The sequence below is a fragment of the Rhinoraja longicauda genome, chromosome 3 (genome assembly GCF_053455715.1).
Source record: "Rhinoraja longicauda isolate Sanriku21f chromosome 3, sRhiLon1.1, whole genome shotgun sequence".
NCBI classification, from domain to species: Eukaryota; Metazoa; Chordata; class Chondrichthyes; order Rajiformes; family Arhynchobatidae; genus Rhinoraja; species Rhinoraja longicauda.
In genome coordinates this window covers 3,671,669-3,698,580 of record NC_135955.1, presented here as the reverse complement: position 1 = coordinate 3,698,580, position 26,912 = coordinate 3,671,669, and the positions used below count along the sequence as shown (strand labels likewise).

The 26,912-nt window shown below is 49.1% G+C and overlaps 2 protein-coding genes across 6 annotated transcripts in view; both read right to left on the bottom strand.

The window, feature by feature from the left end:
- Positions 1-12,639, bottom strand: part of c3h5orf34 (chromosome 3 C5orf34 homolog) — a 44,987-nt gene extending 32,348 nt beyond the window's left edge. For 2 of the 3 annotated variants that reach the window (XM_078396823.1, XM_078396824.1), the window contains exons 1-3: positions 8,209-8,495; positions 2,378-2,467; positions 490-1,064 (exon numbers count right to left, since the gene is read on the bottom strand). In XM_078396823.1, coding sequence (XP_078252949.1) covers positions 490-1,064; positions 2,378-2,467; positions 8,209-8,403 — 860 coding nt within the window. In that variant the 5' untranslated portion in view covers positions 8,404-8,495. Of the gene's footprint in view, positions 1-489; positions 1,065-2,377; positions 2,468-8,208; positions 8,496-12,618 lie in introns of those variants that run through there. The other variant, XM_078396822.1, reaches the window with a different exon arrangement.
- Positions 12,640-17,171: 4,532 nt separating this feature from the next.
- The window catches only part of paip1 (poly(A) binding protein interacting protein 1), a 73,799-nt gene continuing 64,058 nt past the window's right edge, over positions 17,172-26,912 (bottom strand). For all 3 annotated transcript variants that reach the window (XM_078431199.1, XM_078431181.1, XM_078431189.1), the window contains 2 exons: positions 25,392-25,467; positions 17,172-19,227 (listed from right to left, as the gene is read on the bottom strand). In XM_078431199.1, coding sequence (XP_078287325.1) covers positions 19,137-19,227; positions 25,392-25,467 — 167 coding nt within the window. In that variant the 3' untranslated portion in view covers positions 17,172-19,136. The remainder of the gene's footprint in view (positions 19,228-25,391; positions 25,468-26,912) is intronic.

Genomic DNA, 26,912 nt, shown 5'->3' with positions numbered 1-26,912 from the left:
AAGGGTCAGGATCCTTCTTCGGACTCAGTTTATCACAGACTTGGTGTGGGTACTGACCTCCCCACCATCTACACGAGTCGCTGCCTCAATTGTCACAGACCCGCACCACCCCGGCCACACTCTCATTTCACTCCTGCCATCGGGAAGGTGGTCTAGGAGCTGAAAACTGTAATGTCCAGGTTTAGGAGCAGCTTCTTCCCAACAACCATCAGGCTATTAAACACTACAACCTCCAAATAAGCTTGTTTACAGAGTACTACGTTTACATATCTGTTATGCTGCTGCAAGTAAGAATTGTGGTTGAAGAAAGGTCTCGACCCAAAACATCACCTATTCCTTCTCCCCAGAAATGCTGTCTGACCCGCTGAGTTGGGCAGCATCTCTCGAGGGATGGATTGGGTGACGTTTGAGTCGAGACCCTTCTTCAGACTGGTTAAAGTTCCCCTGATAAAGAGGGTTCCACTGATAAGAGGTGTCATCGATACCCACCTGTGAAGATGTGGGGCTGGGCAGTTGAGGGGCAGCGCCCTGGGAGGAATAGTGGTCACTTCTGGCACTGCGAGAGGCCCCGGTGTCTCAGGCTCGTCATGGTCGCTCATCTCACCAGGGCTCGGTGATTTATCTTGTTGGCCACCACAGTGCAGTGCTAGATTGAGAGGGTGACACCATTCCGGTGGACACAGGGAGACGGTGTGGTGCTGGACCACCCAGGTGTACTGATGCGTGTGCGTGGAACACATCTCCGTTGAGCCTCTGACATCCGAGTCACAGGGTGGCGTAGCTCTTTGGGCTCTCCCCCCCGAAGCCAGTGCCAGGGGCTTCACGTTCTCCTGCTCTGAGCCCAGCCTGTCGCTCTGCGCCAGTTTGGGACGCGGCTTACCGGGGACGGGGAGGCTGACCCGCGCCAGGAACTCCACGGTGAACTCCAGTCGGGATGGGGACAGGTAGAGGAAGGCTTGACCTCCCAGGGAGGGGACCGTAACCCGACCATCGTCAGCGATCGTCACTGCACCTCCCCTATCGGTACCGGGCCATTTCGCTTCAGGGATACCGAGGAACAGGTTCTGCAGAATCAGGGGACAAGAGCACAAGTTTAAACGGAAATATCAAGCAAAGCAAGCTTGCACGTGTACAGGATGGCATCCTGAGCTACTATCTACCTTTGATTGGACTTTATCGGACTTATCTTGCACTAAACGTTATTCCCATTATCATTCAACTGTACACTGTGGACAGCTCGATTATCTATATCAGAGATCTCCAAACTACGGCCCGCGGGCCACATCCGGCCCGCCACGAGATTTTATCCGGCCCGCAGCAAGCTCTTAGGCGGCGGGGACTGGAGGCAGAAGCTGCCGGCGAAGGTTCACCGGAGAGCGGATAAGATCGCCACCGACCCAGAGCCGGGACAAGGCGAGAGATCACAGCGCCCCCTTGCGAACAACAAACCCAAGGAAACTTCCCTCCTCGCTGCCGCCGTCGCTCACCCCGGGGAGAGAGAGAGAGAGAGAGAGAGAGAGAGAGAGGGGGGGGAGAGAGTTGGGGTAGAGGAGGCAGCGGGTGAGAGCGGGAGCACGGGGCGGGGCCATATAAACCTAATGTAAACTAACCTAATCTAACCTAACCTAGTTTAACCTTTCCTAATCTAATCTAACGTAACCTAGTCTCAACTTTTTTGTGTTCATTAAATTTATAAAACTCACACTTCTTTATTTTTTCCTACGGCCCGCATAAATGTGCCAAGTATATAATGTGGCCCTCATGCTGGTTTCCTCCCACACTCCAACGACGTACAGGTTTGTAGGTTAATCGACTTGGTAAATGCAAGACTTGTCCCTAGTGTGTGTAGGATGGTGTTAATGTGAGGGGATCGCAGGTCGGCGCGGACCCGGTGGACTGAAAGGGCCTGTTTCCATCCTGTATCTCTAAACTAAGTAGAGAATACATGGTCCGACAGTCTCTTTTTGTGCAGTATGGTATCCTGAGTCAGCCGAAGCAAGGTGTCAGGTGCCTTTACGTAATATGGCTCAGTGATGGACTGGGTTGGGTGGACGTCATCGAGGATGCGGCTTCAGAACATAGAGCGGTACAGCACTTGAACAGGCCCTTCGGCCCACAATGTCTATGCCGAACATGACGCCAACTTACACTAATCTTCTCTGCCTGCACACCCCTCTAGTCCCAGCATATCCATGCGCCAACCTAAATCTCAAACCACCACTATCGTATCTGCCTCCACCACCACCCCTGGCACCCACCGCCGTCTGGGTTAAACAAAACCCTGCCCCACACATCCCCTGCAAAACTTTGCCCCTCTCACCTCTGCTTCGTTTTGAAAGAAAATGTGTGGGGCAAGCTGTGCTGAGGTGGGACTCACCTGTAGTTTGTCTGCAGTGATCAAATCTGCAGGGAGGTACGGACAGGTGGCAAATCGATTCCTGAACTCCAGAGCATGCAGTACTTGCCCCTGAAAGAAAAAGTTAACGCTGAATATCAGGCAATAATATCAGGCAATAACTAGGACGGAAACATCAAATGGAAATATTCAACTTTGAGCCATATAAAATATTTAATTCCCTTGCATCTTCACAAATACTGCCAAATTTGCTAAGTATTTCTAGCATTTTATAATTTTCTCCTATGACCTGCATGTGTAGTATATTGGCAAGCTACCAGAAACATTCTGAAGAAGGGTCTCGACCCGAAACGTCACCCATTCCTTCTCTCCTGAGATGCTGCCTGACCTGCAGTTACTCTAGCATTTTGTGAAATAAATACCTTCGATATGTACCAGCATCTGCAGTTATTTTCTTATACTGCCAGAAACATGGCAACTCTTCTTTACTAGTCATATAGCATGGAAACAGGCCTCTCTTGCCCAGGATACTTGCCCACACCGACCAAAATGCCCCCTCAATGCCAGTCCCACCTACCCGTGTTTGGCCCATATCCCCCTAAACCTTTCCTATCCACTTACCTGTCCATGTTTCTTTGCACAGCACTTTCCATCGCCCGGTGGGGGCTTATCGGCCTGCTCGGCTCGGCCCTGGGACCTTCCTTCGCCCGGCGGGGGCTTCAAAATCGGGAGCCTCGATCGCCTCGAGGCAGCAGTTTGACTGCCTGACCGCGGGAGAAGAATGAGGAGGAGATAAGACTTTTCTTTGCCTTCCATCACAGTGAGGGTGTGCCTGGAGCAATCACTGTGATGGTTGTCTGTGTTAAACTGTAATTGTGTGTCTTGTGTTCTTTATTGTTTACTGTCAACCATTTACTGTTTATTGTCAACCATTTACGCTGGACCCTGACGTGAGAGGACGCTGGCGCTGTTTGTTCGCCGCTTCTCCGTCTGGATAAATCTTTTGATTGTTTATTTATTTTTATGTTTTGTTTACTCTGTAAAGCGTCTTTGAGTGTCCAGAAAAGCGCTATATAAATTAAATGTATTATTATTATTATTATTATTATTAAATGCTGTTATTAATTTAATTAATTAAAATGGTTGAAAACCTTAGCAACGCAGTGGTTGGTGCTGGTTTCCAACGGGCACGGTGACAGACGCCCCACGCATCTCCGTCCTCCATATGGCTGGCAAGCTCCTCTTTTGTCTCTGTTATACAGTTATAGTGTGGGAAGAACTGCGCTGTTCATCCACTTTCAACACTTCTCCCTGTGGGAATCAAACTTTACTCCAGTGAATGGCTAAACATGCCCGGTGCGGGCGGCCCCATAGAGTTAAGAAAACAAGTTCGCTAAACACAAAGAAGAGCTTGTGAACTCAAGGCTACACCGACACCCTAATCTTCCTGCGTAGATAAAGAAGCCTGTTTCTCAGTGGAAAGTTACTGAATGCTGGATCACAATTGTCAACCCTGTAAACAAGTGTGCGTGACTAACCTTGCTATTATGCTTTCAAAAATGATATAAAAATACAGCGTATTTATTCACAAAATGCTGGAGTAACTCAGCAGGTCAGGCAGCATCTCAGGAGAGAAGGAATGGGTGACGTTTCGGGTCGAGACCCTTCTTCAGATCAGTCTGATGAAGGGTCTCGACCCGAAACGTCACCCATTCCTTCTCTCCTGAGATGCTGCCTGACCTGCTGAGTTACTCCAGCATTTTGTGAATAAATACCTTCGATCTGTACCAGCATCTGCAGTTATTTTCTTAAAAATACAGCGTGCTTTGAATCGGGAGGACGGTCTCTTGCTTGACTGTTCTCCTTGTCTGACAAGTTATTGCTAATAAAGTGGCTACGGTTTGATAGTCACTCACATCTGGTGAAAATTATTCCAACAATAACTCCTGCCACAACTACCTCCTCCGGCAGTTAGTTCCATACACCAACCACTATGTGAAAAAGAACCCTCTCAGGTTTCCGTTAAATCTTTCCCTCTCACCTTAAAATGCGTCACAGCTGTTGCAGATCAAAATAAGTTGTTACACAAAAGATTGGACAAATTTATGGTAGGAAAAAAACTGCAGATGCGGGTTTAAATCGAAGGTAGGCACAAAATGCTGGAGTAACTCAGCGGGTCAGACAGCATCTCAGGTGAGAAGGAATGGGCGACTTTTCGGGTCGAGACCCTTCAGATTTATGGAGTAGTTAAATATTCTCTCATGGAAAAGCGTACTACCTCAGTCCTGAACTCTTGTAGTTAAGTACGATTGTGGCCATGTACATTTAGATTTTTACTCAACTGTTTCACTGCACAGTAATAACAAAGTACCATTGAACCATAAATTTTCTGGCCAGTCTGAAGAGGGCCCCGAACAGCATCATTTTATCGGGAAGCATCATAGCATGGTTTAGGAACAGCTCCATCCACAACCACAAGAAATTGCAGAGTTGTGAGCGCATCCCAGACCATCACACAAACCAACCTCCCTTCCATTGACTCCATCAACACCTCGCGCTGCCTCGGCAAGGCCAGCAGCATAATCGAGGACCAGTCTCACGGTCACTCCCTCTTCTCCCCTCTCCCATCAGGCAAGAGGTACATAAGTGTGAAAACGCACACCTCCAGATTCAGGGACAGTTTCTTCCCAATTGTTATCAGGCAACTGAATCATCCTACAGCAACTAGAGAGCGGTCCTGAACTACAATCTACCTCATTGGAGACCCTCAGACTATCTTTCATCGGACTTTACTGGCTTTACCTTCCACTAAATGTTATTCACGTTATTTCCTTTATAATGTATCTGTACACTGTGCATGGCTCAAATTGTCAGTGCACGTGATACTAAACTAAACTGAAGACTCGAAGCGTCACCTATCCGTTTTCTTCAGAGATGCTGCCTGACCCGCGGAGTTACTCCAGCACTCTGTGAAACGTCACCTATCCATGTTCTCCAGAGATGCTGCCTGACCCGCTGAGTTACTCCAGCACTATCCATTTTCTCCAGAGATGCTGCCTGATCTGCTGAGTTACTCCAGCACTGTGTGTTTTTTTTGTTGCAAAACATGATCTGCAGTTCCTTGTGTCTACCTTATAAACATTGATTATGCTTTTTGCACGTTATTGTCTTTCAGAGAAGGTCTCTAAATGTATCTTCTGCAACTAGCTGAGAGGTTAAAATTGGATTCATTGGGGTTGTTACTGTACTGGAATCATGCAGCATAAAAATAAGTCTATTCAGCACATCCTGTCTGAAGGGTCAGCCCTTCAAAAGAGCGGACCAACTGAGTCTGCTGTTCCTCTGCAGATCTGTAAGTATTTCCTTTTCAAAATAACGAATTCTCTTTTAGTTTAGTTTAATTTATTATCATGTGTATACCGAGAAAACTAGAGCGGCATAGTGGCGCTGTTGGTAGAGCCGCTGCCTCACAGCACCGGGTTCAATCCTGACCTCAGGCACTGTCTGTGTGCTTGAAGTTTGCACGTTCTCCCTGTGACCGTGTGAGTTTTCTCTGGATGCTCCGGTTTCCTCCCACATCTCAAAGACGCGCGGGTTGTGGTGGGCCGGATCTCCGACAACGATGAGAAGGCCTACCGGGAGGAGGTGGCTGATCTGGCACTCTGGTGTCAGGACAACAGCCTCCTCTTGAATGTCACAAAAACTAAGGAGCTGATTGTGGACTTTAGAAGGGCTCAACATCCAAGGACGTACACGCCACTGGAAATAAATGGGTCTACTGTGGATAGGGTGAGCAGCTTTAAATACTTGGGAGTCCACATCAAAGAGGATCTGACATGGACAACACACATTGCCGCACTGGTGGGTAAGGCAAAGCAGTACCTTTACCACCTCAGACAGCTGAGGAAATTCAGAGTGTCTCTGAGGATCCTTCAATGCTTCTACTCTGGGGCTGTAGAGAGCATCCTGTCCGGCAACATTACAGTCTGGTTTGGGAACAGCTCTGCCCAGGACAGGATGGCCCTGCAGAGAGTAGTGCATTCGGCAGAACGTACCATGGGAACTACACTCGCCCCCTGCAGGACCTATACATCAGGAGGTGCAGATCCAGAGCAAGCAAGATTATGAGGGACCCCTGCCACCCCAGCAACGGACTGTTCCAGCTGCTACGGTCAGGCAAACGCCTCCGCTGTCACGCTGTGAAAACGGAGAGGATGAGACGGAGTTTCTTCCCACAGGCCATCAGGACTGTTAACTTTTATAACTCCAGGGACTAAATTTTGTCTTCTCTGTATTAACTGTATTAACTTTATTTATATGCTGTAACCGTAATTCTTTTTTTGTGCACAATCCGCAGGCATTGCCACTTTCATTTCACTGCACATCGTGTATGTGTATGTGACAAATAAACTTGACTTGACTAATTGGCTTCGTAAAATGCCCCCTAGTGTGCAGGGAGCGGATGAGAGAGTGGGAAAACATAGAACTAGCGTGAAGATGTGATCGATGGCCAGCGTGGACTCGGTGAGCCAAAGCCCCTGCTGCATCATCACAATGCTTCGCAGCTGTTGCAGGTCAAAACAAGCTGTTACACAAACGATTAGACAAATTTATGGAGTAGTGAAATATTTTTCCACAGGTAGGCCGGTGAGCAGGTTGACCTGCTTCTGAAACCTAATTTGGGAAGCTGTGGTATTAAATCCTACTCCAGAGACTTGATGGCATAATCAAGTGCAGATGAGCCTTTTCTCAACTCTTCGGGACTGCCTTTGATTTCCCCTGATTTACCTGGGGCTTCCTTAGTGCAAGTGGATTAGACAGGCAGAATTTCTTATGCACAGTCAAGAGGGTTTCTTAAAACAGTATGCAGAAACTGGAAAAAAAATTACGAGGTGTTATAAGGAGAGGATGGGTAGGTGAGAACCTTTTTTTCCTGGAGCATATACAGATGTATTATATTGTACAGGTGTATTATAGTCATGCAGAGTGGAAACAGGCCCATCGGCACAAATTGCCCAAGCCGATAAACATGCCCCATCAAAACGTCCCACCTTGGCCCATATCCTTCAAAACCTTTCCTACCCATGTATCTGTCTAAATGTTTCTAAATGTTGTGATAGTACTTGCCTCAACTACCTCTTCTGGCAGCTCGTTCCATACACCCACCACACTTTGTGTAAAATAGTTTCCCCTTAGGTTTCCATTAAATCTTTCCCCCCCCCTAACCGTAAACCATTGTCCTCTGATTTTTAATTCGCGTACTCTAGCTAGAGGACTGTGTGTATATACTCTATCTATTCTACTCATGATCTTGTACATCTCCATAAGATCACCGCTCATCCTCCTGCGCTCCAAGGAATAAAGTCCTAGCCTGCCCAACATCTCCAACATAGCTCAGGCCCTCGAGTCCTGGCAACATCCTCGTAAATCTTCTCTGCACTCTTGAAAAAAGGAATAGGTGATGTTTCGGGTCGAGACCCTTCTGCAAATGATTAAGTCTGAAGAAGGGTCTCGACCTGAAACGTCACCTACTCCTGTTCTTCAGAGATGCTGTCTGACCCACTGAGTCACTCCAGCATTTTGGGTCTATCTTCGGTTTAAACCAGCATCTGCAGTTCCATCTTATACACTTCTCTGCACTCTTAACAACATCCTTCCTATAGTAGGGTGGCCAACACTGAACACAATACTACAAAAGCAGCCTCACCAAAGTCTTGTACAACTTCTCGCTGTATGTTGGCCCACGTGATAATAATGAACCAGCAAGGTGTGTGCCCGATGGTTAAGACAGACACAAAAGGGAATGCCAGGCTTTGAGAAAGTAGCACGCAGCATCAGTTGGCGTCACCCACCTTGTAAATGCTGATGGTGAACGGCGTCCGCTGGCGCACCCGACAGCAGCTCTGCAAGGGGTGCAAGTTCGGCGCAGGACTCTTCTCGATCATAAACTCGGATCCGCAAGGGGAGAGCTGGAGGCTGGAGCCATCCGCCAGTCGGACTTCCACAGAGTCATCCTCGTAAACGACCATCAGACTCACCAAGGCCATGGCGGGTTGTTTGCAAAGTTTGCGGACGACACCAAGGTCGCTGGTGTCGCCGACTGCGAGGAAGGCTGTGAATACGCACAGTGGGATATCGATCAGCTACAGAAATGGGCGGAGAAATGGCAGATGGGGTTTAAACCGAGCAAGTGTGAGGTGTTGCACTTTGGAAGGTCAAATGTTGGAGGAAACTATACATTGGAGTCAGCGTTACAGGTGGACGCTGGACAAAGAGTTGGTAGGAGAACGTAAGGTCTAGCTTTCCGAGTCTTCGGGGTCGGCTGCGCGTGCCCCCCCCCCCCCCCCCCGGGGAAGGAAAGCTGAAGGCCAAGTGAGTAGGATGGCTCGCTGGCGATCCGAGTGGGGTGATGGCTGCAATGGGCCATTTTGGCCGGCCACAGCATGAACTGTGTAAATGTGGCGCCGAGATGTAGTGACTATTACATATGGACTCAATGGGATAGACAATAGACAATAGGTGCAGGAGTAGGCCATTCAGCCCTTCGAGCCAGCACCGCCATTCAATGCGATCATGGCTGATCACTCTCAATCAGTACCCCGTTCCTGCCTTCTCCCCATACCCCCTCACTCCGCTATCCTTAAGAGCTCTATCCAGCTCTCTCTTGAAAGGATCCAACGAACTGGCCTCCACTGCCTTCTGAGGCAGAGAATTCCACACCTTCACCACTCTCTGACTGAAAAAGTTCTTCCTCATCTTCGTTCTAAATGGCCTACCCCTTATTCTTAAACTGTGGCCCCTTGTTCTGGACTCCCCCAACATTGGGAACATGTTTCCTGCCTCTAATGCAGTCATTATGGAAGTGGAAGTGGCGGCGCCTAACGGCTGCGGCTCGCTAGCAGTCTGTTCGTCTTTTTTCTTTTTTTTGGTTGTGTGTCGGTGTTGGGATGGTTTTTGTATTTTTTTTGGTTGTGTATGTGTGGGGGGTGGTGTGGGGGGTGGTGGTGTGGGTGGGGGGTGGCGGGGGGGGTGGGAGAAACTTTTCTCTTCCTCACGGCGCGGGGTGCGGCTCGGCTGCGGGGCCTAACATCGCCCGGTGCGGCTTGGCCGCTGGACTTAACAGTGCCCGGTGCAGCTCGGCCGCGGGACTTTACATTGCCCGGTGCGGCTCGACCAAGGGACTTTTCATCGCTGGTGCGGCTTGGCCGCTGGACTTAACAGTGCCCGGTGCAGCTCGGCCGCGGGACTTAACATCGCCCGGTGCGGCTCGGCTGCGGGACTTTTCATCGCTGGTGCGGCTCGACCACGGGACTTTACATCGCCCGGTGCGGCTCGACTGCGGGACTTAACATCGCCCGGTGCGGCTCGGCTGCGGGACTTTACATCGCTGGTGCGGCTCGACCACGGGACTTAGCTGCACAAGGCTTGGTCGCGGGCCTTTCATCGCCCGGCTCGGCCGCGAGACGTTTCAGCGCCCGGTGCGATTCGGCCGCGGGGACTTCCATCCCCTTGCGGGGACTGTGCGGGTCGGTCGGGGACGAGCTGTCTGTCCGTGGGCGTGGGGAAGAGAGTGGAAGTTTTGTTGCCTCCATCACAGTGACTCCAAACACCCCCTCACTGTGATGGAGGCAACAAAACTTCCACTCTCTTCCCCACGCCCACGGACAGACAGCTCGTCCCCGACCGACCCGCACAGTCCCCGCAAGGGGATGGAAGTCCATTGGATTGGACACATAACAGTATAACAGAGCTTTATTTGTCATTCGGTGCCGAAGTACCGAACGAAACTACATAGCAGTCATAGAAAAAAAAAGAACACAAGACACATAGCCCCAACACAAACGTCCATCACAGTGACTCCAAACACCCCCTCACTGTGATGGACGTTTGTGTTGGGGCTGTGTCTTGTGTTCTTTTTTTTTCTATGACTGCTATGTAGTTTCGTTCGGTACTTCTTGCTGCCCGCAGTCAAACTTACCACCGCCTCCTCCTCCTTTCCCTCCTCCTTCCTCTCCTCTCCTCTCCCTCTCCCCCCTCTCCTCCTCTCCCTCTCCTCTCCCCTCCCTCTCCCCCCTCCACCCTCTCCCCCCTCTTCCCTTCCTTCTACTCTCCCCCCTCTCCTCCTCCTCTCCCCCTCCTCCATCTCCTCTCCCCCTCTCCCTCTCTCCCCTTCCTTCTCCTCTCCCTCTCCTCCCTCTCCCCCCTCCTCCCTCTTCCCCCTCGTCCTTCCTCTCCTCCCTCCCCTCTTCCACTTCCCTCTCCCTCCTCCCCTTCCTCCCCCTCCTCCCTCTCCCCCCTCTCCCCCTCCTCCCTCTCCTCCTTCTCCCCTTCCTCTCCTCCCTCCCACTTCCCTCTCCCTCCTCCCCTTCCTTCTCTCCACCTCCTCTTCTACTTCCTCTCCCCCTCCTCAACTTCCTCTCCCCCTCCTCAACTTCCTCTCCCCCTCCTTCCTCCCCTCTTCCTCTTCCCTCTCCTCCTCCTCCTCCTCCCCCTTCCCTTCCTCCTCCTCTCACCCCTCCCTCTCCTCCTCTTCCCTTCCTTCTCCTCTCCCCCCTCCCCACTTCCTCCTCTCCCCCTTCCTCTCCCCCCTTCCTCTCCCCCTCCTCCTCTTCCTCTCCCCTCCTCTCCCCCTCCTCCTCCTCCCCCTTCCCTCTCCCTCACCTCCTCTCTCCCCCCTTGCTGCCCACAATCAAACTTACGGGCGCTCCCCTCCTCCTCTCCCTCTCTCCTCCTCTCCCACTCCCCCCCTCCTTCCTCTCTCCCACCCTCCCCTTCTCCTCTCCCTCCTACCGCTCCCCTCCTCCTCTCCCTCCCTCCCCTCTTCTCCTCTCCCCCCTTGCTGCCCACAATCAAACTTACCGCCGCTCTCCTCTCCCCTCCCTCCTCCACCTCCTCCTCCTCCTCTCCCTCCCTCCCCTTCCTCCTCCCCCTCCTCCTCCCCCCTCCTCTCCCTCCTCCTCTCCCTCCTCCTCCCCCCTCCTCTCCCCCTCCTCTCCCTCCTCCTCTCCCTCCTCCTCCCCCCTCCTCCTCCCCCCTCCTCTCCCTCCTCCTCCCCCCTCCTCTCCCTCCTCCTCCCCCCTCCTCTCCCTCCTCCTCCCCCCTCCTCCTCCCCCCTCCTCTCCCTCCTCCTCCCCCCTCCTCTCCCTCCTCCTCCCCCCTCCTCTCCCTCCTCCTCTCCCCCCTCCTCTCCCTCCTCCTCCCCCCTCCTCTCCCTCCTCCTCTCCCTCCTCCTCCCCCCTCCTCTCCCTCCTCCTCCCCCCTCCTCTCCCCCCTCCTCTCCCTCCTCCTCCCTCCTCCTCCCCCCTCCTCTCCCTCCTCCTCCCCCCTCCTCCTCCCCCCTCCTCCCCCCTCCTCTCCCCCCTCCTCTCCCTCCTCCTCCCCCCTCCTCTCCCCCCTCCTCTCCCTCCTCCTCCCCCCTCCTCTCCCTCCTCCTCCCCCCTCCTCTCCCTCCTCCTCCCCCCTCCTCTCCCTCCTCCTCCCTCCTCCTCCCCCCTCCTCTCCCTCCTCCTCCCCCCTCCTCTCCCTCCTCCCCCCTCCTCCTCCCCCCTCCTCTCCCTCCTCCTCCCCCCTCCTCTCCCTCCTCCTCCCCCCTCCTCTCCCTCCTCCTCCCCCCTCCTCTCCCTCCTCCTCTCCCTCCTCTCCCCCCTCCTCTCCCTCCTCTCCCTCCTCCTCCCTCCTCCTCTCCCTCCTCTCCCCCCTCCTCTCCCTCCTCCTCCCCCCTCCTCTCCCTCCTCCTCCCCCCTCCTCTCCCTCCTCCTCCCTCCTCCTCCCCCCTCCTCTCCCTCCTCCTCCCCCCTCCTCTCCCTCCTCCCCCCTCCTCCTCCCCCCTCCTCTCCCTCCTCCTCCCCCCTCCTCTCCCTCCTCCTCCCCCCTCCTCTCCCTCCTCCTCCCCCCTCCTCTCCCTCCTCCTCCCCCCTCCTCTCCCTCCTCCTCTCCCTCCTCTCCCCCCTCCTCTCCCTCCTCCTCCCTCCTCCTCCCCCCTCCTCTCCCTCCTCCTCCCCCCTCCTCCCCCCTCCTCTCCCTCCTCCTCTCCCTCCTCTCGCTGCCCGCAGACTAGTCAAACTTACCGCCGCTCTCCTCCTCTCCCCCCTTATCCCTCCTCTCCTCTCGTCACACCCCCTCGTCCCTCTCCTCTTTCTTCCTCTCCTCTTACCTTCCTTCCTTCCTCTCCTCTCCCGCTGCCCGCAGTCAAACTTACCGCCGCTCTCCTCCCTCCCGCTCCTCCCCTCCCCTCCCCTCTCCTCCGGCCCCGGCGCCATTACCCGCGTCACGGCGCGGCCGGTTACCCCGGCAACGCGGCCTAGTCGGCAGGCTGCGCCCCGAGCCCACGGCGCCATTACCCCGGCAACGCGGCCTAGTCGGCAGGCTGCGCCCCGAGCCCACGGCGCCATTACCCCGGCAACGCGGCCTAGTCGGCAGGCTGCGCCCCGAGCCCACGGCGCGGCCGGTTACCCCGGCAACGCGGCCTAGTCGGCAGGCTGCGCCCCGGGCCCACGGCGCCATTACCCCGGTAACGCGGCCTAGTCGGCAGGCTGCGCCCCGGGCCCACGGCGCCATTACCCCGGCAACGCGGCCTAGTCGGCAGGCTGCGCCCCGGGCCCACGGCGCCATTACCCCGGCAACGCGGCCTAGTCGGCAGGCTGCGCCCCGAGCCCACGGCGCCATTACCCCGGCAACGCGGCCTAGTCGGCAGGCTGCGCCCCGAGCCCACGGCGCGGCCGGTTACCCCGGCAACGCGGCCTAGTCGGCAGGCTGCGCCCCGGGCCCACGGCGCCATTACCCCGGTAACGCGGCCTAGTCGGCAGGCTGCGCCCCGGGCCCACGGCGCCATTACCCCGGCAACGCGGCCTAGTCGGCAGGCTGCGCCCCGGGCCCACGGCGCCATTACCCCGGCAACGCGGCCTAGTCGGCAGGCTGCGCCCCGGGCCCCGCTGACAGCGAGCGTGTGGTGTGGAGGAAGGAACTGCAGACGCTGCTTTAGAAACGCACACACAACAGTCAAGTCAAGTTTATTTGTCACTTACACATACACGATGTGCAGTGAAATGAAAATGGCAACGCCTGCGGGTTGTGCAAAAAAAATTACAATTACAGCATATAAATTAAAATTAATACAGAAAAGAAAATTTAGTTGCTGGAGTTATAATAGTTAACAGTCCTGATGTCCTGATGGCCTGTGGGAAGAAACTCCGTCTCATCCTCTCCGTTTTCACAGCGTGACAGCGGAGGCGTTTGCCTGACCGTAGCAGCTGGAACAGTCCGTTACTGGGGTGGTAGGGGTCCCCCATAATGTTGCTGGCTCTGGATCTGCACCTCCTGATGTATAGGTCCTGCAGGGGGACGAGTGTAGTTCCCATGGGGCGTTCAGCCGAACGCACTACTCTCCGCAGGGCCTTCCTGTCCTGGGCAGAGCTGTTCCCAAACCAGACTGTAAAGTTGCTGGGCAGGATGCTCTCTACAGCCCCAGAGTAGAAGCACTGAAGGATCCTCAGAGACACTCTGAATTTCCTCAGCAGTCTGAGGTGGTAAAGGCGCTGCCTTGCCTTACCCACCAGTGCGGCAATGTGTGTTGTCCATGTCAGATCCTCTTTGATGTGGATCCTATTTGAACAGGTGGAGGAGGCCATTCGGCCCTTCGAGCCCAGCACCGCCATTCAATATGATCATGGCTAATCATCCAGAATCAGTACCCCCTTCCTTGCTTTCTCCCCATATCCCTTGATTCCATTAGCCCTAAGAGCTAAATCTAACTCTCTTGAAAAATTTACACCGACGATAGACACAGAGTGCTGGAGTAACTCAGCGGGACAGGCAGCATCTCTGGAGAGAAGGAACGGGTGCCGTTTCGGGTCGAGACCCTTCATCAGACTGCGAGTCAGGGGAAAGGGAAACGAGAGAGATAGACGGTGATTTCGAAATATAGAACTAATGAATAAAAGATATGCAAAAAAAGTAATGATGATCAAGATCATTGTTAGCTGTGGGCGAGGTGAGAACTTGCAACCCAGCAGTACAAAGTCTATTTTCTCTAACTTCAAGAACCCTTGCATCCCCTCTCTCCATTCCTCCCCCATCCATGTCGTTGTATTATTTCCTGGTAGGTTTCACTGTATAGCTCGTTTTCACCTAGCCCACAGCCAACTATGGACCGTTTCCTTTATCAACATGATTTTTTTGCAAATCTTCCATTCATTTGTTCTATATCTCTACATCACCGTCTGTATCTCTCGTTTCCCTTTCCCCGACTCTCAGTCCGAAGAAGGGTCTCGACCCGAAACGTCACCCATTCCTTTTCTGCAGAGACGCTGCCTGACCCACTGAGTTACTCCAGCATTTTGTATTTACCAACTGAAAGCAAGCAGGCAAAGTTTAACCAGGTGCTCATTTACAGCCAAATCAACTGAGAAAGATAATAACACAACAATTACTGAAGATCTAATGTCAACATTCCCGGGTGCTCTGATTTCCTCCCACATTCCAAAGACGTGTGGGTTTGCAGATTAATTGGCCCTAGTGTGTAGGAAGTGGATGAGAAAGTGGGATAACATAGAACTGGTGATCAATGGTTGGAGTGGATTCGTTGGGCCGAAGGACCCGTTTCCATGCTGTATCACTAAACAATGCACTTACTTGTTTTTCTTTCCCTTTCAACTCCCCTAAGAGAAAATCCCTATTTCTCAGCCGCAGTGTGATATTATAATTCACAAAAGGACACAATGTGCTGGAGTAACTCAGCAGGTCAGGTAGCATCCCTGGAGAACATGGATAGGTGACGTTTTGGGTCAAGAACTTTCTTCTGATTGTAGGAATCTCCCTCCATTTACTCTGTTAAACCCTTGTAGAATCCTTTTACAATAAAATCATCTTCACATACGTGAGTGTTTGCACATTAAAATGATTTCCCATGGAGATTATCAGTTGTGGCCCTCAACCTGTGCTGTTTGGGGTACCACAGATCATTCCAGTTCTTTAAATAGATTGCCCATTTACTTTCTCAATTCCATTTCGATGCTTGACCTTCCCACCATCAAAGGGATCTACAGGAGGCACTGCCTCAAAAATACAGCCAATATCATCAAAGACCCAGATAACACTGGCCACTAATTTCTCTGCTACCATTGGGAAGAAGGTACAGTAGTCTGAAAACGGTGACCATCAGGTTCAAGAACAGATTCTTCCCAGCAATTATCAGTCTCCAAACCCTACATAACATGAACCTCAGGAACTATGATCTCCCATGAGCTGTCTTTGGTTGCAAAGCTTCGGTTTTGTTCTATTATGGTTAACTAGTATTAGGGTTATTAACTCATTGATTATATTTGTGTTTTTGAGTTTACAGACCTGTAAACTGGAGCAAGAATTCCAATGTTCTGTCTTTACTTCAGAGATATAGCGCGGAAACAGGCCTTTCGGCCCACTGAGTCCACGCCGACCAGTGATCACCCCATACTCTAGCAGCATCCTACACACTACGGAAAATTTATAAATTAGAAGCCAATTAACCTACAAACCAGTACATCGTTGGGGTGTGGGAGGAAACCGGAGCACCCGGAGAAAACATGCGGTCACAGAGGGAACATAATCTCTGTACAAACAGCACCTGTAGTCAGGATTGAACCCGGGTCTCTGGCACTGTGAAGCAGTAACTCTACCGCTGCACCACCCCTTGTCGGTACATGTGACAATGAAACTGCTTTGATCTCCAGTTAAGACAAAGTTCATTTTTGGTCTCTGCCTCATTGGAGCTTTGCTGTTGAGTATGTGTCCCTCCACAATATCTCATCTCCCATTTGTGGCACCAACCCCAAACTAAACCACTTAGCTCATACCTCCTCTGTTTACTTCATTTCCAGACATCCTAAACTCTTCCCAACATCGCCATTTTCTGTTGCAACCTTCACCTTGCGGGGACTCCATATCTCCTTCCGACTGGAGATAACCATCATCCCATCCTCCACCCTCTAAACTCTACCTCGCCCACAACTGCAGTCATGCAGCATGGAAACAACCCCTTCAGCTCAACTGGTCCATGTCGACCAAGATGTCCCATCTACACTAGTCCCACCTGCCCGCATTTGCCCCAGATTCCTCTAAAACTTTCCTATCCATATACCTGTCCCCATATCTTTTAAATGTTGTGATGGTACCTGCCTCACTACCTCCTCTGGCAGCTCATTCCATACACCCATCACCCTGTGTGAGAAAAAAGTTGCCCCTCAGGTTCCTATTAAATCTCCCCCCCCCCCCCCCCCCCCCCCCTCACCTTAAACCTAGGTCCTCTGGTTCTGGCCAGAGTAGGTAAGTAGGTAAAAGACTGTACATTCACTTTATCTATGCCCGTCATGATTTTATACACCTCCATAAGATCACCCCTCAGCCTCCTGCGCTCCAAGGCCTGCCCAACCACTTCCTATAGCTCTGGCCCTCGAGATTGACACCATATTTAGTTTAGAGATACAGCGCGGAAACAGGCCCTTCGGCCCACCGGGTCCGCGCCGACCAGCGATCCCCACATATTAACACTATCCTACACACACTAGGGACAATTTTTACATTTACAAAGCCAATTAACCTACAAACCTGTACGTCTTTGGAGTGTGGGAGGAAACCGAAGATCTCGGAGAAAAACCCACGCAGGTCACGGGGAGAACGTACAAACCCCGTACAGACAGCACCCGTAGTCGGGATCGAACCCGGGTCTCCGGCGCTGCATTCACTGTAAGGCAGCAACTCTACCGCTGCGCCGCCCTAAGACAGACATTGCACGGTAGATGTTAACCAAAGAAAATGTTTCAAAGCATAAAACGCAAAACCATTTAAAAACACATCAAAATTTATTTACCAGGAATAGGAGGAGGAAAAAAAATCACAAGGTTGTTTCATGCATTGTTATATATACAATTTGAAGAACAGTGTAAACATCTACAATTCAAGTAAATAAGACTGCAAAACGAAGGCAATGCTTAGATACAGGGACTGCTGCACAATAAAGGTGCTCCTTTACTTTGTGCTGTAGGAAGCAACCTCGCAAACCTACCTGGAGCTGCTGCAAATGGTTTAGTAGTTGGTATTAGCTACTCTCACAGTAGCTATCTGCAAGCAGGGAACTGGCGTACTGAGACATAACCTCCAATCATTTCCCCGGGGCAGAAGTGGATGGTTAGTGGTGGAAGGCACTACTGAAGAGGACAGGTATGCTTTTCACTTGGGGTGGGGAAAGAGGTCGGACAGGGATGCGAAGAACTGAAGGATAGACTGCAATTAGGGGTGCACTTTGGAGCTGTCAGTAATCCTTGCGTGAACTGAAGTCTTACTGGATTTCTGCTCTCGAGAAGCTGAAGCAAGACAAAGTAAAACATTTAATATTTACAGGCAGGTTGTGCTCCAATTAAAAACTGCAAGCATACATATACATAAGTCAGATAGATACTGCTTCGACAGAATAGTGAGAATCAGAGTAAGGGGGCCGACTCTTCCATATCCCATATTCTTACTAACAATCCCAAACTAACAAGGAAACTTTGCTGCATCTGAAATACCCCAGAAATTGGTAACACAATGTAACATTTGTAACATCCTTGTTGTCTTTTACTTTTATAAATCGCGGACTGACAAATAATGGCAGTGGTACATTTTGGTGAGTTGCCTACCTAGGTAAGAAATTTGTGACCACCTTGTTTTTTTTCAGGAAAGGACTCACTTTCGTGTGGAATACTGTCAATGGGAGCAACGTTTATCTGGCAGTGCAAGGCGACGACAATTTTCTGCAGGCTTCTTTTTTGGCGCCAAGGGATTGTCAGCTAGTGTACAATGGACAGCAAAAACACGAGGTTACACGTCACCTAAGACAAACATGTTATCTTTGTCTAATATCATCTTCCAACTTGTTAGCAAGTTGGCATAGTTTATTAAAGTGCACATTGTTTGCAAATTGCCAGCCTGTATCCATGTCTTGTGTGTGTGCGCGCATAGGTGTGTTGTGTGCGTGTGTATATATATATATATGTGTGCATGTATATATACGTGTGTATGCATTTAAATGTGTGTATGCATGTACATTGTGTATATGCTTATGTGTTTGTGTGTGTGTGTTTATATATATATATATATATATGTGTGTACACATGCAAATAGGGACTGGTAAATAATGGCAGCAATTCGATTTGACATTTATTTAACAGTAGTCCCTACCTTCCCAAATTACTCTGTGTGAGGATTTCTCACTCTTCTCGTGCCTCATGTCCATACATCTCTTTCCTACAACCCAATGACTTTCCACGGAGCAAGAGGCTGTCTTCCTCTCCCTACTGATACATATAATCCTTTGCCTGCGTGCCTTGTGTTGTTTTTAAAGTTACATATTGATCGGGAGAGTCAAAATCCTTAGTGTGCTTCACGAAGCGATGCAGCCCGTTACAAAGAATCATTTTATTTTAGTTTTGAACTTGCAACTTTTACATAAAAATAAAACTATAACAAACTATATTACAAAAGAGTCTCATTAAAAGTACAACATATTATTAGGCAGAGTCTGCTTGGGCATTTTTGCAGTGTATTCACCATCAACAGCTTTAGGTAGATTCCCACAGACCTTTTCCCGCAATGCTTTCAGTGGCACAAGAAAATGAAAATGTTTCTTCAGTTTGCCTTTAAATTACTTGCACGTCTTTTGAAATTCAAAAGTTTTTTTTTGTCCTTTTTTTCAAATAAACACTCAAAACGCAAATTTTTTTTGTCTATTTTTCACTTCTAACGAATCCCATGCTCTCTCCTCTTTGCACTATTTTGTCTTTTTCTCTGTTTCAGCACAGAACTTTTCAAATGCTTCCTCCATCTCGGGGTCCATCTCGTCATCTGAATCATCAAGATACCTATTGAGGAAATTGTATAGATGTTAGCTAATGGTACTGAATGCGTCCCTTTTGTTTCCCTGCTCACTCTATCTTCCCCTTTGCTCTACCTATTCTACCCGAGTTTGGCTTGATTGCATCGATGTACATTAATATCTGATTTTATTAGATGGCATGGCTGCAGGGAGCCTCACTGCTAAATAACAGGCTTTAATCTTAAGGTATGTAGGTTAATTGGCTGGATAAATGTAAAATGTAAAAAATTGTCCCTAGTGGGTGTAGGATAGTGTTAATGTACGGGGATCGCTGGGCGGCACGGACTTGGAGGGCCGAAAAGGCATGTTTCCGGCTGTATATATATGATATGATAATCCCTGCACTGACCCCCAACTCTCCTCACAATTTGGAGAGTTTGTGTGTATGAGTGAGGTTTTCACTCGGGGAGGTCGAATGTAAGGGGAAAATTTAGCTTGACCCACAACAACATTAACGTACAGAAGGATCTTGGGGTCCATGTCATAACTCCTTGAAAGTGGTATCACAAGTCCATAGAGTGGTAAGGAAGGCACACGGTATGCTTGCTTTCATAGCTGAGGACATTGATTCGGTTCAGTTTAGTTTATTGTCAAGTGTACTGAGGTACAGTGAAAAGCTCTTCTTGATTAGAACGGGTGTCAAGGGTTATGGGATTAGGAGGCAGCCATGATTGAATGGCGGAGCAGACTCGACGGGCCAATTCTACTTGTAACTTACAACATGCAAAAGAAAGCTTTTCACTGTACCTCGGTACACGTGACAATAATAAACCTAAACAATCTTGTAAGACGCTGGAAGAAAATTTCTGCTATTACCATCGGCACCCCAAAAAAAGTGACCTCCAAGCTCAAGCACAACTCCTTCCCAGTAACCATCGGTCTTTTCAACACTGGCTTAGGTTTATTATGGTCGCATATACCGAGATAGAGTGAAAAGCTTTGTTTTGCATGCTATCCAAACAGATCAGATATGCCATACATAGATGCAATCAGTTCAAACTCAAATACAATAGATAGAGCAAAGGGGAAGATACAGAGTGCAGATACACTGTACAACGCTAACCGCTACCTCAGCAACTATGATCTGCTATGGACTTTGTCCTGGTTGCACTACGGACATCAATGCCACACTATTATTATAGTTTAGTTTATTGTCATGTGTACCGAGGTTGCATGCTGATCAGTCAGCAGAAAGACAGTGCATGATTACAATCCACCCCCCGTGTACACATACACGATAAAGGGAATTACATGAAGAACGTTTAGTGCAAGATAAAGTCCTGTCGTGTTCGTAGTCCAAAGAGAGTCAGAGGAGCACCAATGAGGTAGATAGTAGCTCGGGACAGCTCCCTAGTCGTTGGATTAGATGGTTCAGTTGCCTGATAACAGCTGGAAAGAAGCTCTCCCTGAATCTGGAGGTGTTCATTTTCACACTTCTATACCGTTTGCTGGGGGATTGACCAGTGTGCAACTGGTCCTTGATTATGCTGCTGGTCTTGCCGAGGCAGTGTGAGGTGTGGATGGACTCAATGGAAGGGAGGTTGGTTTGTGTGATGGTCTGGGCTGCGTCCACAATTCCCTGCACTTTCTTGTGGTCTTGTATAGATGGAGCAGTGGTCTGGTTTGGAAGTCCTTAAAGCTCAGAGGACTATCGGAACACAGTTACCAGCCTTGGAGGGCATCTACAACACACGTTGCCTCAGAAAAGCCACCAGCAACCACAAAGACTCTTCACACCCCTGCAACAGTCTGTTCGAACTTCTACCATTGGGCAGACGATACAAGGCCTTCTACGCCCGCACCTCCAGACTCAGGAACAGCTTCATCCCCAGGGCCATAGCTGCTATGAACCGGTCCTGCTGAGCCGGATGGTCACATCGCACAGTGAACCGGCACAGATCTACTTGCACTTTATTCTGTTTTAAAACTGTTCTAATTTGTCTCATTGGGTTGTCTAAATTAATACTGACTAGCTAATTAATTTATTGCATCGTATGAAAGGCGCATTCCCAATCTTGTTGAACCCCTGTACAATGACAATAAAGATATATTGTATTGTATTGTATGGTCTGGTTACATGGTATTACTGATTATAAATTTATCGTACCATTAATTATTGTGTATTTATGTTTGTGTTTTGCATTAATGGGCAATAAAACTGTGGCAAGTTTATTTGCCAGTAAACACAATTAAACCCACTCTCTGTCAAGAGACCAATTAGCACAGCAGAGTCCCCAGGCTAGCCTCCGTGCCAAATCTGAGCCTTTGTTTTATCTGTCATGAAGTCGAGAGAGGGACTGCCCACTGACAAACATCAGTCCACGGTGCTCGATTTCATTCACAAACCGATAATGCATCGGCCCACACCAGCATGCTTACTTTCTTGATCAGAATGGCCACTTTGTGATTTGCTCACCAATATCTAAAGACGCATACATCTTCCAAGTAGCCATATTTTTTAGTTTAGTTTAGATATAGTGCGGAAACAGGCCCTTCGACCCACTGAGTCCACGCCGAACAGCAATTCTATCTGAAACACTAGGGACAACTTACAGAAGTCAATTAACCTCCAAAACTACACGTCTTTGGAATGTGGGAGGAAACCAGAGCACCCGGAGAAAACCCACGCAGTCACAGGGATAACATATAAACTCCATACAGACAGCACCCGTAGTCAGGATCGAACCTGGGTTATTGGTGCTGTAAGGGGGCATCTCTACCACTGCTCCGTCCAATATATTAGGGATATATCATAACCTTAATTTATTTTCCCTATAAGGAATAACAAAGTGCTGGAGTAACTCAGTGGATCAGACTGCATCCGTGGAGAACATGGACAGGAGACGTTTTGGGTCAGGACCCTTCTTCAGTGATTGGGGCGGGGGGGGGGGGGGGGGGGGTGGGAGGGGAGAGCAGGACAAAGCCTGGGAGGTCTGAAGAAGGGTCTTGACCCGAAACCTCACCCATTCCTTCTCTCCAGAGATGCTGCCTGAGTTACTCCAGCATTTTGTGTCTATCTTCAGAAATTCCTTTCCTTGCTTCCTGTTATACTCTGGAATAAATTTCATCAGGGCTTGGGGATGCGACCACCTTAACGTGCAACAATCTTCTCAACACTTCCTCATTCCTGATATACAAGTTCCAGACTACCAGTGCACACTTCCCCTCATTCTTCATCCTCCCTGTAAAATTCTCCCTGGTGAATATTCATGCAATTATTTCAGGACACCATACATATTCTCCAGCTCCACATAAAGACCTCCCTTCTGGTCCATGAGGACCTAATCTTTCCCTAGTTATTCTCTAGTATTTATTTATAAGAGGCTTATTATTTTTTCTGCCACAGCCATTTATTTTCCCCTATTTGCACACGTGTTTTCTTATCTCTCTTATATCATCGAGAGAACTTAAAGGACTCCTTTGCTGATTTCTTTTACCTGACACACGCTTCCTTTTTCCGGATCAAACCACAATTGCATTTGTTAACCAAACGTCCCCAATCTTACCTTTTTTGCTTCTTACAGTTACAGGGACATGCTAATTATGAAGTCTTACTTTTTCACTGCTAGATGCCCCCCCATTTATTAGATAGAAATAAGGAACTGCAGATGCTGGCTTACAAAAAAAAGACAGTGTTGGAGTAACTCTGCGGAAGAGGCAGCATCACTGGAGAACATGGACAGGTGACGTTGAGTGTAAGATTGAAGGGTCCTGCCTGGCCCACTCCAACACCGCGTCGCTATTTTTACACACGATACCAGCATCTGCAGTTCCTTGCGTCTACTCTTTATCCACTTACCAACAGATACAATAGAGGTGACTGTGCATCATGAATGAACCAGGTTGTGGAGATTAATTTTCGGGCCCTGGCTGTAAGGCCTCTAAGATTAATTTCTAAGATGAAAGGCCTCTAAGATTAATTGCCTAATCTTAGAGGCGGTAGAGGGCTTGCTTGCCTTGCACACTCATTGTGATGGCCAATAAATTAAATACGAAGCAATTTGAACAGTGTAAAATACTTCATGGGAGCATTCTGATAGCAAGTTACACCAGAGAGAGATACAAAGTGTAGGAGTAACTCAACGGGTCAGGCAACTTCTCTGGAGAAAAAGGATGGGCGACGTTTCGGGTGGTGGCCCTTCTTCAGACTGAAAGTCGAGGGTGGGGGGTGAAGAGCTGGAGGCGAGAAGAGACCAGGACCAATCAAAGCCAGCCACAAATGAGCTCAGGTAGGTTGGTGCCCTGCTAGGCCCATTGTTGGCTAGGGAAGGTGTGATCTCAAGAGAGACAACGTGGAGAACTGTGGAACTGGTTAAAAGACTAGAGGGGAGTGCAAGATGAAGCTACTTAAAATCAGAGAATTCAACGTTCATATCACTAGATTGTACGCTACCCAAGCAAAATACAAGGTGCTGTTCCTCCAGTTTTCGTGCGGCCTCACTCTGGCAATGTTGGAGGTCCAGGACAGAAAGGTCAATGTGGGACTGGGAATGGAGTTACCAGCTTGGAATATAGTGTAGCAAAGTGCAGTCATGCATTTTGGTAACAGGATTAAAGGCATAGACTATTTTCTAGATGGGGGCGAGAATCCAGAAATCGGAGGTGCAAAGGGACTTGAGAGTACTGGTGCAGGATTCCCAAAAAGTTCATCTGTAAGTCGAATCGGTGGTAAAGAAAGCAAACTCAATGCTAGCATTTATTTCAAGAGGGCTTGTATACAAAAACAGGGATGTAATGCTGAGGCTCTGTAAGATGCTGGTAAGACCGCATTTGGAATATTGTGAGTCATTTTGGGCACCATATCCGAGGAAGGATGTGCTGGCTCTGGAGAGGGTCCAGAGGAGGTTTACAAGAATGATCCCAGGAATTAGTATGTTAACCTATGATGTGCGTTTGTCTGCACTGGGCCTGTACTCTGTTTCTGTTTTCTGCTGCACAACCGCCAACAGCTGGGCTATCTCGTGCAAGTTTCGCTCGCGTGGGTACTGGTCGCAAAAAGGTTATTTAGATTTTTATGTGGGCAAGTTTGGTGAGATGATCCATGTCCAAGTTGTCGAGCTGTGACTTGCAGAGTGACAAGGTTGGTGCACATCTGGTGGTGTCGGGAAGGATGTTCCACTCTGGGATAGTTCATGGATGTCGTGACTGTAGGTAGCTATTTTTGTTTGCTCTAATTCTAATATAAATGAAGTGACCCGAGGACTGTCTTGTAAATTTCTGGGTATTGGATTGAATAAAGTGAGATATGTTACTGGGGATGATGCCATGAGTCTCTTTGGTTCTCACGGGAGTTTAGAAGAATGAGGGGGGGACCTCATTGAAACATACAGAATAGTGAAAAGCTTGGATAGAGTGGATGTGGAGAGGATGTTTCTACTAGTGGGAGAGTCTAGGACCAGAGGCCATAGCTAAAGAATTAAAGGACGTTCTTTAGGAAGGAGATTAGGAGAAATTTCTTTAGTCGGAGGGTGGTGAATCTGTGGACTTCTTTGCCACAGAAGGCTGTGGAGGCCATCAGTGGATATTTTTAAGGCAGAGATAGATTGATAGATAGATAGATAGATAGATAGAGTCTTGATTAGTACAGGTGTCGGAGTGTATGAGGAGAAGACAGGAGAATGGGGTTAGGAGGGAGAGATAGATCAGCCATGATTGAATGATGGAGTAGACCTGATGGCCCGAATGGCCTAATTCTACTCCTATCACTTATAATAATAATAATAATAATAATAATACATCTCATTTGTATAGCGCTTTTCTGGAAACTCAAAGACGCTTTACAGAGTAAGTAAAACATAAAAATAAATAAATAAACGAACAAAAAAGGAAGGATAAGGAGAAGCGACGGTCAGTGGTTGAAGGCAGTGTTGAACAGGTGAGTCTTAAGTGATGTTTTGAATGTGGTGAGTGAGGAGGAGTCTCTCTGATGGTTTGAGGTAGTGAGTTCCAGAGGGTGGGAGCAGCGATGGAGAAAGCCCTGTCCCTCCAGGATCCGAGTTTGGTCCTTATGCCCCAGTACATCATTTAACACCTCCAACCTTTCAATTAGATCATGACTCATATTCGTATCCCATGAGACCTTCCATCAAGAAACATCCATCCATTGAAATTTCACGCAACAGGGACGTGATCAGAAAGAGAAAAACTTACGCGTCCCCATCTTCGTCGGAATAACCTTGAAACAATTCCTCTCGATCAATCATCTCCTGGTACTTTTCCAGGTAATCTGAAAGCCAAGCAGAAGGGGAAATGCTGCTGAGAATCTGGTAGAAAGATCTGAGCACCCTTTCCCTTATGTTTGTTAGTTTTACAATATACACAGCAAAAAGATATTTTAAACCGGTCGGGTGTCTGTTAAAAAGTGAAAAGATACCAACGTTAAAAAGAGCAGAGTCGCATGGGATATTTGAGGTTAGATAGCGCGTGAGTTATGCAGAACAGAAACAGGCCCTTCACCCCACCATGTCCGTGTCGACCCCTTTGCTCATCTATATTAATCGCATTAAGTCTACATTTGGTCCATATCTTTCTATGCTAATTTAAATAACTCTCTGAATGTCATTCAAATCAAATGTTTGTATCTGACCCCACTACCTCTTCTGACAGTGAGTTTCAGTTATCAAACACTAATAGGTATTATCTCTTCCTGGCTTTGTGAAAGAAAAAAAAAACTTTCCCCTTAGCTCACCTATTGCTTTGATGCCCCTACCCTGGGTAAAGGATTCTGATCACCTATATATGCTTCTTCTAAGTTTGTATACTTCTATCATGTCACCGCTCAGTCACCTTTGCTACAGGGAATCCAGTAAAATCCTCCAATCCAGGCAACACCATGGTGAATCTCTCCAATCCACACCCGTCCTCTAGTGTTGTGACCAGAACTTCACACAATACTCCAGGTCTCATCTAACCAACGTTCTGCAGAGTTGCAACATGGCATCCTATTTTTTATATTTTCAGCCCCAAGTATAAAGGCCCCAAGTTTGTCACTACCCTGTGCTTTACCTCTCAGGGAACAATGGACTTGAAACCCAAGAGCTAGTGTTCATGATATATGGTTAATTGTGGCATTGTTGATGGAGTGAAGAGAAAACAAGTGATTGGACTATGGTCCCCAGTGCGCTTCCACATCTTTTGTGGAACAGACAGAAATGTTATTTTTCCAGGTTTATTGTTTGGGATGTGGGCTTCACTGGGCAAGGACAAGAGTCAGTGTGTGTGGTGAGCCCATTGTTGGCTAGGGAAAGCGTGATCTCAAGTGGGAAGCAATGTGGAGAACTGTGGAACTGGTAAAACGACTAGGGTGGAGGATGGGGTGCAAGGGGGACTGGAGTGTAAGCAGATGTTACTGAAAATGAGAGAATTCGATGTCCATACCGCTGGGATGTAAACTATCCAAGCAAAATATAAGGTGCTGTTCCTCCAATTTACACGTGGCCTCACTCTGGCAATGGAGGAGGCCCAGGATAGAATGGGAAGGGGAGTTAAAATGGTTGGCAACCAGGAGATCCTGTAGGCCTAGGCGGACTGAGTGCAAATATCCAGTGAAACAGTCGCCGGGTCTACATTTGGTATCACCGATGTACAATCGGGAACACTGGATGCAGAGTTAATTTTACCTTTAGTTATGTTAACACTCAGTGACCTTTTCAGCCTCTTTGATCTATGAAG